The sequence below is a fragment of the Dreissena polymorpha genome, chromosome 8, assembly GCF_020536995.1.
Source record: "Dreissena polymorpha isolate Duluth1 chromosome 8, UMN_Dpol_1.0, whole genome shotgun sequence".
NCBI classification, from domain to species: Eukaryota; Metazoa; Mollusca; class Bivalvia; order Myida; family Dreissenidae; genus Dreissena; species Dreissena polymorpha.
In genome coordinates, this window is record NC_068362.1 from 7,530,437 (window position 1) to 7,547,277 (window position 16,841).

A 16,841-nucleotide genomic window follows, 5' to 3' on the forward strand; every position below is an offset into this window, starting at 1 on the left:
ATCTGTTCAGGTCGTTGAATGTGTTTTGTCATGTGCACTAAACACGATCGAATGGAATCTGACTTTTAAATCTATTCATTTATAGTGGAGATACAGACGAAAGACATATTCGCATCTTATTTGAGTTAACTTTGCCATATTATATAGGTAATGTTTATCAATTCAAATATATCATTTTAAAGGCAAATTTTATTAAGAACGAAAATATATCCTTCGAAGGGAAAGATATTGTAATGAAGGCAATTTCATTATGGTAAGGGCACTTTTAAAATAGTAAGCGGTAATATCTCATTTTAAAGTTAAATATATCATTGATGAAGGCAAATGTATTTTTGTTACGGCAAATATGTTTTTGCAAAGGCAAAAAAATTATTCTGAAAGCAAAGTAATGATTGTAAAGGCTAATACTGTTATATCATGGGAAAGGAAATTATACAGATATACCAATACATAACTGCTTTTTATATTAAAATTTTTACCAGTATATGTAGATTACACATGTTAAACAATATCTATTCCATTAATGATGATGATACCCAATTTAAGTCATACAAATAATTAAAAGTATGCAAGAACTGTCAACAACCGTACCGAAATAAAACTGTGATTTCGTACTTTACTAAAAGCCATGCCAAAATAACGTTCACATCACAAAATCAAAAAACGTTTGTTTTCGCCGTATTTAACAGTATTAGAGTGATGGCGTTCAGTTAATCAAGTTCATCGGTACACCCCACTTTTCCCCTGTAAGCGGTTCATACATTCTCACGGTTCACACATTCTGATGGTTCTCAAATGTTCACGGTTCACACATTATCATGCACTATAACTCAACGACATGCGGCTAAAGCAAAGTGAACGACATGCGGCTAAAGCAAAGTGAATACAATTGGTTCAACGTGCGTATTAATTTTGGAAAATGTGGGCATATGCTAGATTTTAATTCTTAAAAAGAATCATGTCAAGACCAAAATTTCTCAATTTTAGATGAGGTTCTATTTAACCCATTTATGCCTAGCGTCTAGAAATAAGGCATAGGCAAACAGCGTAGACCCAGATGAGACGCCGCATGATGCGGCGTCTCATCAGGGTCTGCGCTGTTTGCTTAAAGGAATTTCTGTAAGAAATATTCTAAATATAGAAATAAATATACTAGACATCCCTAATTTAGCAAATAAATTGATCCAATTTAGAAGGATGGGAGAGTCCACTAGGCATAAATGGGTTAAACAATATATCTACAGCTCGTAGTGATGTCATCTTGGGATCCCAATGCTAGGGCTCTAGTTGTACCAAGTTGACTTACATAAACTTTCCATAAACTCATTTAGATTATATACTTACACATGACGACTAACAGTAATCATTGTAAGCACGAGCATTCTAGATTAATTTTCGTCATCGGTAATATTAAATTATTAGGGAAAGTGACTAACATGAATGTCAATACCAGTAAATTTTGAATTTTCTGAGGAAGAATACCACTGACTTCATTGTATGACTTGATTTTTAGTACGAATTAGAGTTAGTAGTTTTGATGTTTCCAAGTACAACTTCACTATTGAGGTTTACAACAAAAACATATACATGTTCCAGCTCATTAAACGGAAATACTGTCAATATGTTAAATCGAAACAAAAACCACAAATAGGTCAATATGATATAAGCTGCAACTTACATTTTACCAGTATATATTTCGATTTAAATATTTGATATTTGACATCCATTCACGAGATGTTACTGTTTACATGAATTAAGCATGAAAGTTTGTATGATGTAATAGAATTGGGCGTTAGATTTGACTTGTGTGAAACAACATGCATTGCTATTCACCAAGTACTGTGGAGTTACTGTCTTGTAAAGAACATAAATAAATAAATATCTCCATTCGGGCCATGATTAACAATGTTCTTTAGTGAAAAAAAAGGAAATTTCTTAAATTTACAATATTTTCGGGCTAATTCATCTTTACATTAACATACAGTCTAATGTTGTTAATTACTAAATATAGCTGGTAATGTTCAGTTTGTAAGATATGTCAAACTAAATTCAATACATTTCACATACAAAATGTGATCTTAAAATTACGTTAAAGTGGAACTTAGAATAAAATTACGAGTTTGTGAAAACCATCCCATGCCCCGTACTTGCACTGCATCTATGGAAAACATAAGTTAATTTTCATTGAAATCATAAAATTCATTTAGACCATGTCTGTTTTATGAATAGTTGAGTAAACAGAATGCTTATAATACTATATAATGATGAGATGTATAATGGGTTACCAATATGAACATAAAATAATTTTAATTTGTAATTGTATAGGATCTTTTGACATGAGTTAAACGTCCGCCCAAAATTCTTGAAAGACATTAATTATAACAGATTGGGAAGTTTAGTGTTATTTTCTGTCTCATAACTTTCATCACTGTCTGAAAATAATGTAATATTTAAATTACCATAAGTATTTATTTAAGACATAGATTAGCTACTTAATTTCCAATACATTGTAAACTGATGGAATAAATTAAACTCCTCATAGATATTGCTATGCTTTGAAAAAAATATCGGATGACGCATCACACTACACTGAAAACAAACATATGAACGATTCGACGAGCACATTACTATCAATGTCATAAATTTTAATGTGCAATTTTACAGCAAAATAACGCAGAAATGTCATCAGTGGCATTGCGATAGAGTTTATAAAGTTTACACATGTGTGTATTATTTAAGGAACTGATAAAACAACTATTCAATATAAACCATCATTGCAATGACAACATAACCTTGATTCATATTTAATTATCGCTACATGTCTAAGTGATGTATAATTGTGTACATAACACGGAATGTATTGCACAACTACAATAGTCTATAGCAGCACAATACTTAATATATGGTTCTTTACCCGGAGCATAATAACATCAACTAGTTTTGATTTTTTAACACTTAACAACGTATATGGGACAAAATCACGGATAGTGTAAACAAGAAATATCTTTAAAAAAGATATACGGCGTTGATTGTGGTTGGAGTTTATGGAAGGTAAAGATTTAAATGAATGAGATCAAGGATAGCTAATATCTTTTTCTGTGCAGTTTTTAGCTGCATCAAACGCAGTACGGGATGTTACGCGGAGTTTTCGCGGCTTATTTTACATTATTACATATTGCTGGTCATACACCTATAGATACAAAAAAGAAAACCAAAGTCAACCGGCCACACGCGAAGTCTCCGTACATATTTTAAATATGTATACGCGCGTTCTTCGAACAAACCTGTTTGAGTGGTTTATCGGGAATTGCTACGTGTATTTGATTCGATTATTAACAGTATCGAGAATCATCGCGCTCATACTTAATACATTAGTCAATATGCTGCAATAATACATTAGTAAATATGATGGAATAATTCTTGTTAATTAATTAAAAATAATATTTATCATGGTATTGTTGAAAACACATTAAGAATCTATTATTGACATGCCATAAAATAATATCGCTGGATATCTTCATTTCACATCTTTCTGGTGGTAAAGAAAATTCCGGTTCACCTAGTTCACGCTATAGCGTCTTTATTATATAACTATTATATAACTGACCGCGAACTCCGAACAGCACAGAAGGTCTGACCTGTATATAAACTCTGACATTCAAACACGCTAACCGCGAACTGACCCCTTATACCTCGCGGGTTGAAATGCAACACATTAAAGTGAGGCATCGCTTCCACTGCTCTTTATACTTTTACATATAACATGTTGTCAGGAATATGGAAGTCAGTACTAAATATGAGAACATGGCCTTTAAGTACACAACGTTCTCGCGCTGAAAATCCTCTGAAAATAAAAGATGTACGCACAAACTGTATTGATGTCGAGATTGAGTGTAAAACTGTTCTATCTATAAAGCCTTTTTATTAGAGATAAAACTGTTTCATGCTGAACACGCAGTAAAACAGTGTTACAAAGACGCGGACATGTTTCCAATGTTCTAGTGGTATTATCAAATCAGCCAATGCAGTCAATGAAGTGTATTCATCTGTACTTGGCCGCGGGAAGTTTTATTTGAATTCTATTGGACGCTAACAAAGGTCAGGCTAAGGTGAAAAGCTGGCGTATACAGCTGACGCCGAAAAAGAACTAAATACAAAGAAGTACGAGTGGATTTTGCTAGAAAAACTTTTGGTTTGATTTGGTTTTATTTCAATTAAAAGGGTCACTGTATGTATCGTTTTAAAGATGATAAATCGAATGAATTAACGTTGATAAATGGGTTTAATGTGATGGTAATGGTCGTTTAAAATGGGCATTCATAGCACCGCCTAAACAAGCTCCATACTTTTTTGTTGAACAGTAGCATGTATGTAAACTTCTCATGAAATACATTTCTTTCAAAATAGATTTACACTGTGAACATATCAAACGATTGCGATTAACGTTCTCGTACCATGCAGTGGATTTTCCCGATACGTGTTTTCCAAATATCACTCTTGGCCCACATGTCGGTTCATTCTTAATTTAATACATACTGTTTCGTAAACATATGCGTTTGATGTATGTCTAGAAAACTATCACAGTTGAGGTGCGTCGTCAGTTAAAAAAAACGAGGAAATCCCTCGTACCGCAGAATAATTTGCGTAACAAATACACTCCTCGAGAATGACATCCCCACCGATACTCATAACATGAATTGTAACATACGTATTATAAGTGATAAACATATCATAATAAAATGTATTAATTAAAGTTTTAAAATTGAAGATGAAGATGAAGACAGCTAAACTGCTGTCGATACGGTACAGAAGTAAACGTAACTGTAATGCGTGTTATAATTTATAAGTGTAACGGTACAGATTGGGAGCATCTTAAACAAACATACTATGATACGGTCAATAGATCGTAACCGATCATCTCGTTTCTATGTTGTTTTTTTCTGAAATCAAATCATTGCTGATTTCAAAGCATTTTGTTTGACAGGCAGATGTGCATTGATTGTATGTAAAATGTTCGTTTCAATACATGTTTGTGACTTCTTCTTTGTTACATTACTTATATATAACAGTCCCCGTGAGGACGTTAAAAAATTGCGCTCGCCGCCCATATTTCAGGGCGTCGGCGCGGGGTATTGGGTATAGTTTTCAACTAGCAATAACCACGCCTCGGATAAACCTCATTGGCTATGGTACCGCCACTGCGCAAAGCTGATGGAATGCACGTTTAAGAGATTTTTGTAACTCTTTTTTTTTTTAATCTGATTATTTACATTAATCACGAATTTATTAAACCTTATAATTGTTTATTACCAAAAATTGTCCTATACACACATTTCATTTCATAATCAATATTTGATTTAATTACAATATTTGAAATTACGCCCCTTTTATAAAAAGGAGACAACTGAGAGGTTTTACGTAGGTAGCGTTTACTGCGTTAACATTAGCAATCTTAATCGAATACTTAAAACAATTTATTTATTAAGAATATTTTTCTTACCAAAATGTTCAATCTAATATATACCAGTGTTACTTTGTCATTATACGCGACGACGTATTGAGAGACGTTTTTCCCTGTTAAAATCATTATTTTAAATTCGGTATGAAACGAACGTAAACAGGGAAATATATGTACTGTCGTGTACAAGTATATTGGTTTCGACCATTTTTTTTGTGATGAAGTGGTGAACATGAAAAAAAGAAAGCTGTAGATGTTATATAAAAAGCCGCACCTGTCTACGTTATTGATCCATACATTAGAAAAAAGGGTTTCATTGAAACTGTATGTGTTTGGTCAGACACGTTTGCTTGTCTAATGTTTGCGTTGTGTGAAAGACGTTTTGATTTATGTCACCCTATTTCAATTAAGTATTTTCTTTAACTGCGTTAATTCAATTTTGCTTTAGTACAATTTGATGAAATCATGTGAAAGTAGCTAATTACTGAAAACGGAAACGTCTTCCAAACAGTTTAATTAATAAGGGACAAAACTACGTTTCGCCGTGTATCTATGGTACATGTACAGTCTCTTTCTGCTTTGCTGTGTAAGTATACAACCAACACCCTACTGAGTCACGTATAATCATGAAAATTACTGAGTCGGTAATAAACCGATTAGCATACGTTTTCTTGAAAAATTATGTTGAGTTGCAAAACTTATGTGGAGTTATATTATGATATGCGAAACACATAAAGTAAGACTGAAATGAGTCATTATGAGAGCATACGAAACAGTTTTGGAAAAAATATGCTATCATATCGACACAGCAAAGTAAAAACAATTTTGAGTTACCGGTAAGTGTAAACCCAAACAAAATTTGTTTTTAAATATTGGATTTAACAGTACTACTTTGATAAAAGCGAAACAAGTGATGTGTCATTACCCCAAACGTGAATCGATCGACATTTTTATAAGATGACAATTTGGGAAGCACTCACAAAATAACCAGAGTGAATTGAGAACGCCTGAATGGTGTTACGGTTTCAACAAGAATTTGTATCCTTATATCAGCAGTTTCATTGTTCTTACACATACATGCACATTTTACCGCAAATGGCTGAACGATACTAAAACAGTTGAATTTGACTAAATTTTAATATTGTTTCTGAAGTATTGCACTTTTACTCAGCATAAACATGCGTAAATACTAAATGAGTAATTAAGGTTAAACAAATAATAATATTTACACTCATGCATTGCGACGAATACATATTTCAACATATATTTCCATTTTATTCTAGTTACACTTTCCGCACCGGATCTTTAATCTGGGTCACGAGCTTTGAGATAAAGAGACATGCTCACAGAATTAGTGGAAGATGTATTTTCCAAAACTATAATATTTTGAATAATATGCAACATTTATAATGTAAAAAGAAGGTTAATACAGTATTTTTTTCTTCATCGGAATTTGAACATGTCACCTTTGGACCAATGTATTGCACTACTACTTTACCTTTCAAGCGTATTAACCACGTTTATTTAACGCCATTTTAGTACTACACATATTTTGGAGATTATCACTCAAATGCGTTACACACGGTTTAAAGATGTACAAGTTTTTCGAACGAGAATAAATGAACGATTTTATCTTTCATTGTTTAAGTCGGTCGTGTAATTTGCTTAGTTGAATTTAGGTTATACATTTTGCTCGATCTATGCCAAATGGTTTCAAATTCAAACTGCAAATATGATACCAGAAGGGAAGGAAGATAATGCGTGTAAATAACTGTTAAACCCCCAAATGTTTTATCGGGCAACATATCATGCTATCAATACATACTAGGCTCGTTAATGTTACATTAGATGTTACGTAAACATCTTTCATATCCGCTTAAAGGTGTCTGTTCACAAATTGGCTGACAGTTTTGTTACATGTTCCAAAAATAAACATAAATATAACTAATGATTATAGAGGAGCAAAATAACAATCATGATAAAGAAGTACAATAGCAAGAGTTGTTATCCGAAAAAAAGAGTTCTATATGGGATTTTAGAACGCTCATATCGAACAAAATCGTTGGCGAGATAAAAAAAACAAGTAAGAAAACTAAATGGAATAGCATGAGAATAAAGTAACACACACATTTGATATACATTTACTATTTACAATGTGGAAGATGTGTGAAACATATATAAGGAAACACCTTAAAGTATGTGAAACATGTACTACTATAATATATAGCCTACGTTGAACAGGTTGAATAGGCAAATACGGCGTATTCATTAACATCGTATCGATTTCGGTTCTGTCCAGCTTTAACTATAAAAGTAGAGCAGGTGTTTCCGATTATCAAAATTGTTCTCAAAACGCATGGATGTCAATTCTTATCTCATAAAACACATTGTGATGAAATACCTTTAATCAAAGCGCTGAAGGCACTGAAGTTGTTCGCTAATGCATAATCTTTGACGCAAGTCAGTTTTCAAAATTATGTTATAGCTATTTATACCGAAAGTTTGAAATGAACACAACCCATTCACTTTTATAAACAGTGCGCCATAAAGCACAGGTTGAGATATGGGTGCACTGTTTATCCTCATATTTATGTTATAGAGATAACTAAGACAAAATAACAACAATATGTCTCTTTTTCGCAATTGGTTGTTGCACTGGCAACCATCTTTAGAATTTTGGTTGCCTTGCTAAAGAATAACAAGCCTAAAATCATGTACATGTTGTGTTATGTGTATCTAATACTCTATTTATTTTCTTTTAATTATTGAGCAACCATTTTGCCGACATGACAGACTTTTAATGCATCATGTCTTGTTGTGAGCCGGAATTGAATAATTTCCTATGCCTAATTGAAACACAGTCGCCGATTTGTATTCTATTTAAATGGATTCAGTTGTTTCAAGCTTTTTAGCCCAACTGTAACCAACTTTTGAAATTTAGTTTTCTGAGCTTAAATCTATTGGCTACAGGCTAACAGGCAAGCACTAAACCTGTAAGTTATTCATGATGTAAGATCTGACAGGGTATTGAACTCATTCAATATGCAAGTCTATAATTTGGAGAGTTCTGTTGTTGTCATTATGTTTTTTCATACCACGAGGATTGCTTATATTAAGTATAAAATACATCTATCATTGTATGAGCACGGATGGCCGAGTGGTCTAAACGATAGACTTTTATTCCAGGGTCAGTGGTTCGAGCCCGGATGAGGGTAACTTTTTTGTTTCTTTAATTTTATTCTTGTTTTTGTTTATGGAACTTTAAGATCCAATGTTTACATTTATCAATATTAAGCATTTAATGACAAACTGTGAAAAGGTCCCTTCTAGGGGTTTACTAAAAATGCCACAAGGTAAAAAATTAGAACTCATTGGTTGTTTACTTGATTTTAAACAGATTTTGTTTATTTGCATTGTCAGCGAGGTTACTTTGAAGTTATTGTCATTTTTATCTTGTTTATTTTCAAATCATTAAAAGAAAAGATAATTTAAGCTTCATTTTGGGAAAACAGGGCATAATGCATATGCATTTATTGTCACCCCAGTACCAGAGACTCTCTTAAAACGAAAAACACCATAAAATCAGAAAGCGTTGTCCTTAACTAGCTTGTGCGCACTGCCCAGGCTAATCAGTGTGCACATGACACCACTTATTTGATATGATTAAGCCCCGTTTTCCATGAACGCAGCCAATATGTACAGATTTCAATGACAAACTGGCCAATGTCGTCGGACAAGTTGTAAAACACTATTGATTACATACACACACTCACTGTCTGCAGTGTACAGGTAATGTACAGATAAACAGGCTAATCAGTGTACACAGGCAGATGCGGTGGCTATCGTTCTTAGCATAGTTAAGAGCAGACCAACTTGAAGTTTATTGTAGTAACATTATTTGTTCGCAAGCGAACAACTAAAAAGTGCATATGACAATTAATCACGATGAGTTAAGTATTTTGCGTTCGATAAATAGTCTACAAAATATAAAATAAGTAAATATAGATCAATTTTATTGTGATATAGTTTTCGTTGTAGGTAAATACAATAATAATGAAAGATGTGAGTATTTGAATTTTAATTAGAAATAGCTCTATTGTAAAAAATAGATAAAGAATTGGCCGATAAAGGGCACACAATGCACACGTCATTCAAACTTAATCAGGAAGTTAAAATATTAACTAAGCTCAAAAGAGAAATCTACACACGTTTACAATTATTCGAGAAATTTACAAATTACCCAAGTACTGAGTTAACGATTCGCATTGTGTTGCGTTTGTTCCGATGTGAAATACGCGAAAACACACACCGGATATTCAAATAATAACATTGGTGTGACCTTGGAATTGTTGTTTAGACAACGATTTTTCAGAAAACCGGTATATTTCTTTACTTTACAACTTGTAATGTTATTTTTATGATAGAAGTGTAATACGTTGTTAGAACATACAGTAAACATTCCACAATGTATGTATCAAAAGGAGCATTTGGATTTCGAAAGTGGGAAATCCCAATAGAAATACCAGTTGTACACACGGTTATTTTACATTCAGACAGTATGTAATCCAAACCATTTGAACTGTAACTAACATTCGTACAGAATTTTTGGTCATTACACAATTGTTTTTGGCTTTATTAAATTAACTTCTTTGCACCGTCAAACATAAAGATGGATAAGAAACATTCGGATTTAGACTCGCTAGTGGAAACAGACGAATGCCCTACACATAGGCAAGTGTCGGGTTCCATTCTTACACCACATCATTATTCAAAAGTAAGTGATGAAACTAGGGATGAAAGTAAATCACACTTTAAAGAACATTTATCGGCTGAAATCGATCGTAGCAAAGAAAAAGAGCCACAACAACAGAAAGACAACTTCCAAGAAATAGAAGATGTAACACAGAGATTTAGTGATTTCGGCTTAAATGACCGATTAATCGAACATAAAACCGAGGAACTCTGTAATGTCCACAATGATGAGTTAGACAAATATCACATAAAAGTATTCACTAATGATTGTAAAGACTCGCTAGCGGTAACAGAAGAATGCCTTGCGCATGAAAATGTGTCGAGCTCCATTCTTGGCGCACATCACTTGTCAAAAGCCAGTGTTTCCACAAAGGGTGAAAGCGAGGAACACTTTAAGGAAGATTTATCCGATGGAATCGAACTTGGCAACGTAAAAGAGGAACAGGAACAACACGTATTCACTAATACATGTCTAGATGCGGACGGTGATTCACCCCTCCATTTGGCAATCATATGTACATATTCAATAGAACAAATCTCAGTGATAATACATACTGTTTTGAACAGATTCCCTGATCATGATGTTTTGAATCATCAAAATTACCAGCACAGACAGACACCTCTACATCTGGCAGTGCTTACAGGACGGACTGATATTGTGCGTTTTCTACTAAGGTTGGGAGCGCGGACAACTCTTCAGGATAACCAACTACGTACGCCCTTACACATTGCCTGTGGAAACGGTGACGTAGAAATCCTAAAGGCATTACTCGAAACCAAAGACGACGAAATCACGCGGTCTGTTAGCCTTTACGACAACCAAGGTCAAACTTGTCTTCACACTGCTGTTCTGAACGGTAACATTGAACTTGTGAAGGTTCTGCTAGAAAACGGGACAAACATTAACGCTCATGACCGAAAGAGTGGCCGCACCGCTCTACACTTCGCTGTGGAGACTGGTGATAAAAGCATGATCACATGTTTGATAAAGTACTGCGGACTAAAAGTGGATTCTCGGACCTTTACGCGGAAAACACCGGCACAACTAGCATACGGAAGTAGGGCAACGAGAGCCGATGTGGTTGATCATCTTCGGCGTTGCCCCATGTTCAAAGTTTCCGTTGTTCCTTCCGATTACAATGATGATAGCGAAGATGGCGATAATGATGATTTTTACAATGACAATACAGGTACATACGCATAATTTTATTTGCTGGTAAAATGGTTGATATAATTTTGTGCATATAATTTATTCACAATTCAATTTTGTTGTTTATGATGCATGATGAGAACTCAATTCGTTAAAATTCTTATCATATTATTCTAGAAATCAGTACTTTATTTATGCATTCCGGATAGGATCACCCGTCGTTAATTTGTTATCCTATGTAAAATTGTTGAACATTGTCCTCATAGTCCAGCTTTCATATAAAACGGAATAACTTGCGTTTTGTTGTGCTAATCATGGGCTTATTTTTTGCAGACAGCGAGTGAGAGGTCACTGGATCTTGGTATCTACTTCTCCAATATACTATTTTGGAAGAAGATACGATGGCCCACGAACAAATCAAATCATGTGACCGACCCAGTCTCCAACATGTTCTATGAAGGACATGTGCGATTCCCGGCGCGTCATTCAAGTCATGTGACTGACCAAGCCTCCAACATGTTCTATGACGGAACAATGCGATTCCCGGCACGTCAAGAAAGTCACGTGACTGACTTAGCTGTGGCTAATGTATGACTTGTAAAATTGAACTGATATCTAAACGTACGTTACCATAACACTCATTGTTATGGAAATAGTATAATTATTCAATGATAATTATACATGACTTTGTGCATTAATGCATACATAAAGGTCAAGGTTACGGCCATGTCATGCAGATGACAAACATAACTCTGACACCAGCGTACGGCAGCACAAAAAATAGGTTCTGTTTTGTATGTGTATACTATTGTGATACCAATTGAAACAATACAAGTGTTTGATGTTTGAACTATTTTAGTATCTAATTTAACCATATGTGCATTCGTGATTTTGTGAACGTAATCACATATATCGAATATGTACACTAAATTTCATCAGGTTTATGACCAATGGCGATGCTACTGCGCAGATCAATTGTACTATGTTGTTATCATTACTTTTGTTGATTGTATGAATTTATATATATTTGTTATTTGTATATAAAATAGTAGTAACGTTGCACAAACAATACATGCAGATAGAAAATGTAACTGTGTGATACTCAATTAAAACAGAAAAAACGTTCACTGTATCGGTTTCATACTTAGAGTCACATATTGTACAATTTCACCAGATTCAATTTGTCGATTGGAAAAACGTTACTCGTAAATTCTAGATTCAAATTGTCATACATGTGAAGCTTGCCTAGTATATCTGAAGGAAGCGAGTGTTGTCATTCCATCTTTTTCTGTACATCTGTTCCGATCTTTGTATTGTTTTTGGCATGTGCACTAAACACTATCGTATGGAATATGACTTTGAAATCTATGCACATTGTATTTGCACACTCAAATTTGATTCTCTGTGAATTACAGAAAACAACACCAACTCTGAACGAACTAGTTAAGACACAAACGAAAACATGACAGACAAATACAGATCTAACTTTAAAAAAAATCTTGGCCATATTATATGGGTGATGATGTTAAATTCACATATATCCGTTTAAATACGATTACATTATGGCACCGGCAAACGTATCACATAAAGGTACATATATGACCAATATGCATGCGATCAAAGTCCAAACAAATCGTGTAAATACACGTGTATTTGTTTGACCATATTTAACAGTATTAGTGTCATATCATGGCGATCAGTTAACTTACTCCATCGATACTTCCGAATTTTCCTCCGTAAGCGGTTCACACATTCTCGCGGTTCACATATTCTCGCGGTTCACATATTCTCACGGTTCACGCATTCTCACGGTTCACACATTGCTATTATTCACACATTCGCATGGTTCACACATTATCACGATTCACATAGTCTTGCGTTCCACACATTTTAACGGTTCACACATACTCACGGACTACAACTTGTTAACAACTATGGACATATATGTGATGTATTTAAATTCTTAAAAAGGATCTTATCATGACCAAAAGTTCGAAATTTTAGATAAAGTACTATTAAAACAATGCATATACAAAGCTCCTAATTATGTAATTGTGGGGATCCCGTCATTGTGTTTCCAGTTGTATTATCAAATTGACTAGCATAAAATTAAGATAAACTCATTTAATTTGTTTGCATGCCTATGACGGCTAACAGCAATCATCGTCAGACGAGCATTTCGTATTTTTATCGGCATTGCTAATTGTAAATAATTTGGACAAGAGACAAAAATATGTTTCAATACCAATCCAATTGTAATTTCCAAGAAAAGAATCTTAATTACTTCATTTCATGACTTTATTTTTTTAGAACGATTTGTGTGACTTAATTGGCAGTTTCCAAGTGCAGATGTGATATTAATGTCATATCAAACAAGTGCAGTTGTTCCAAAGCATACAGGTTACATTACAATAAATCATTTTGTATTCCTCCGTGGTCGAAAGAAGTGCCTGTTTGAAAGAGTCCCTTTTTCTCCGTTGTCTGAACCTCTTCATTTTTACAGAAACTATGACGATGACGACTATGACGAATAATTAACAGTCCCGTACAAAATGTTCATGTATACACGAATTCAGCACATTCGTTTCTATGTTGAGTTACAACTGTGCGTTAAAATATTTGCCTTGGGTGTCACTGCTCACCAAACAGTGAGTTAGTGTCGTGTAATGTAATAACGTTGTTCGGGGCCTCATTTACAATGTTCGTTTTGACAAGTATGGTGAAATTCTTAAATTAACACAATTTTGCAAGTCTGGGGCTTCTTTATACTTACATTTGAGTCGTGCTCTGTGAAAAAGGGGTTTAATGCATGTGCGTAAAGTGTCATCTAAGATTAGCATGTGAAGTCTGCCTATTTATATACAGAATTATGGTAACGAGATTTTTCAAATACAATTCAATGCAATTCAATGCATTTAACATACTATATGAGATCTTAGAATGCCTTCTGTGTGAAACGTTGAATTATTTGAAAGTCAGCCCATTGCCCGTATTCCCCTATGGGAAAACCAGATGTTATCCTCCTTGACTTAAATAAATCCTTAGACCGTGTATGTTCGATGATAAGTTGAGTAAACATGATGTTTCATGATGAGATATGTAATAGGTTATCAAGTGTATACTGAATCACAGGATTTTACTTAGAGACTTTTATCTGATAATTTTGATCTGAGTTAGACGATCGTCCAACATTTTCGAATGATCATAATAGTCTTTTAGAGTTTTAGATTCATATACTATCTCTCGACTCACATCTATGTCTTGAAATAATTAATGTTTAAAGTACATACGTATCGTAACACTTGTTTTCTTAGAAATTTATTAACTACTTCGTCTCAAATCCATTGTTACATGATGCCTGTCTATTGCAAATGAGCTTTTCATACAGATTGCACTGTGAAGCAGGGACACATCAGATGAGCATCGAACTATTATGGCAATAAGCACACGAACGATTCGAGGAGCACATAACTGTCAATGTGATAAGTTTTGTTTTCAATTTTATAAGAAATTGACTAAGTAGTGTCACCAATGGCCTGATGATTAAGTTTCTAATTATATGCATCATTTTAAGGAACTGACAAAACAACTTCTCAATATAAACTAACATACCATAGCTATGATGCCAAACTCATACTCACATAAAATTATCACTACATGTACATGATTAAGTGATGTACAGGTGTGTACATACATAAGGTATTATATTGAAAAACTGCACTATTCTATAGGAGTACAGTACGTGCGCACTGTTTCTTGACCAGGAACATAATTATTGAGAACATGATGTCGTTTTGTAATACTTTACAACGTACCAAAACGCTGAAGTGTAAACAGGAACTTAATTTCAACAAGTATGAGTGGATTTTGTTGCAAAGTTTTGGTTTGATTACATTTTAATGTCTGACTGTATATATCGTTTTAAACACCATATTATTATTTTTGATTTTGCATGTGAATCCTGTTAAAATATTTGCTGAATTTTGTTGTAAAGGTCGCTCAAAATGGCGATCCATCGTACCGTGCAAACAAGATCCGTACTCTTTGTTCAACATAAATATGAATATCAAATGCTCATGAAATATATGTCATGCTATAAAGATTGGCACGACTCAGCACAAGAACAAAAATATCTGTACATATGAAACAGTAGAAAACAGGATTGCATTTTTGTTGGTTTAAATGACATTCCTATGTTCCCTTTATTGTCTTGTAACATGCATGTGATTTCCACGATACGTGTTTTTCAAAAATCACTTTTGTTTCACATGTTGGTTAATACAGAATTACATTTTGTAAACAGGCAAGTGTCATGTAAGTCCATGAAACTATTTGAGTTGACTTGCGACATCAGTAAAAAACAAGGAAATCCCTCCTTTTGCAGAATATTTTCCGTAACAAATACACTCCTCGAAAATGATATCAACTTCGATACGCATAATATGCGTTGAAACATATTTTTGATATACATATTATAATAAAATGTATTAATTAAAGGGTTAAAATGAAGATTTAAAGCTAAACTGCTGTAGTTACTGCAGCGAAGTCAACGTTACCGTAGAGACGCGTGCGTGTGACAATTTAACAGAGTAACTTAAAATCGTACCACGCAAGCCAACATAAATTAAGTGTAGTTCTAATAAGCAATGGCCTATCATGAATAATTACTTACAAGCATTCCCTATCATGAATATATTGTTTGAATATTTCTTAAAAGTTATAGAATATAGTATGGTCGAGAAGTCACGTCACCGAATATGTTGTACCCGTGCGTTTTACTAAAATTATGCCATCTCAATGCTGATTCAAACGCACTGTGTTTGCCATAAAAACCTTTACTGGTGTTGTTGTTTTAATAATATACTTTTCATTTTTACATCTTATGTGTAAGATTATCGATTATTAACAGTCCCCGTAAGGACGTTAAAAAATTGCACTCGCCGCCCATATTTCAGGGCGTCGGCGCGGGGTATTGGGTATAGTTTTCAACTAGCAATAACCACGCCACGGATAAACCTCATTGGCTATGGTACCGCCACTGCGCAAAGCTACTGAGAGCTACAGAGAAAACAATATATGCAAATCTAATATAACAAAGCGGAATTTAAAGATATATGAAATTGACAGCGTCTTTAAATCATTAACAATTATATAAAAAAGAAAATCTCTGTCTTAAAAATACACGTCCAAAATATTCCATATTTTGTTATAGGATTGCGTCCCTTTATTTCGATAATTTGTCTTTATTTCGTCGTCTTCCCGTCACAAGCTAGAACACGTATTGGATACGGTCGCCAGTGTCTTCAATTGAAATGCAAGTATGTAGGTATATCAACAACTTCCGCCTCTAGAATATTTGATCAATTTTGAGTCTAATGAATCTGTAGCGGAAAACGTAACAGAAAATAATTTAACACAGTAGCTACTGTGTGTTGTAACCTGAAAAATTAAGTTTGTGTTGTTCTTTATAAATGTATTTGC

At 33.9% G+C, this 16,841-nt stretch overlaps 1 protein-coding gene and 2 non-coding genes across 3 annotated transcripts; 1 reads left to right on the top strand and 2 right to left on the bottom strand.

The window, feature by feature from the left end:
- Nucleotides 1–5,069: 5,069 nt before the first annotated feature.
- Nucleotides 5,070–5,210, bottom strand: LOC127843290 (U4 spliceosomal RNA). Its single transcript, XR_008032199.1, has one exon. It is a non-coding gene; the product is annotated as a U4 spliceosomal RNA (small nuclear RNA).
- A 4,381-nt stretch (nucleotides 5,211–9,591) lies between these two features.
- On the top strand, nucleotides 9,592–12,625 carry LOC127842338 (NF-kappa-B inhibitor alpha-like). The gene is made up of 2 exons (XM_052371794.1): nucleotides 9,592–11,400; nucleotides 11,694–12,625. Exons 1-2 carry the CDS (start codon nucleotides 10,128–10,130, stop codon nucleotides 11,702–11,704), a joined length of 1,284 nt encoding a protein of 427 aa, XP_052227754.1. The 5' UTR covers nucleotides 9,592–10,127; the 3' UTR covers nucleotides 11,705–12,625.
- Nucleotides 12,626–16,269: 3,644 nt separating this feature from the next.
- LOC127843298 (U4 spliceosomal RNA) lies at nucleotides 16,270–16,410 on the bottom strand. The gene has a single exon (XR_008032206.1). It is a non-coding gene; the product is annotated as a U4 spliceosomal RNA (small nuclear RNA).
- Between the last annotated feature and the right edge of the window lie 431 nt (nucleotides 16,411–16,841).

Excerpts from the sequence above, each read along its gene's own strand:
- LOC127842338 (XM_052371794.1), top strand. The coding sequence starts at position 10,128 with ATGGATAAGAAACATTCGGATTTAGACTCGCTAGTGGAAACAGACGAA.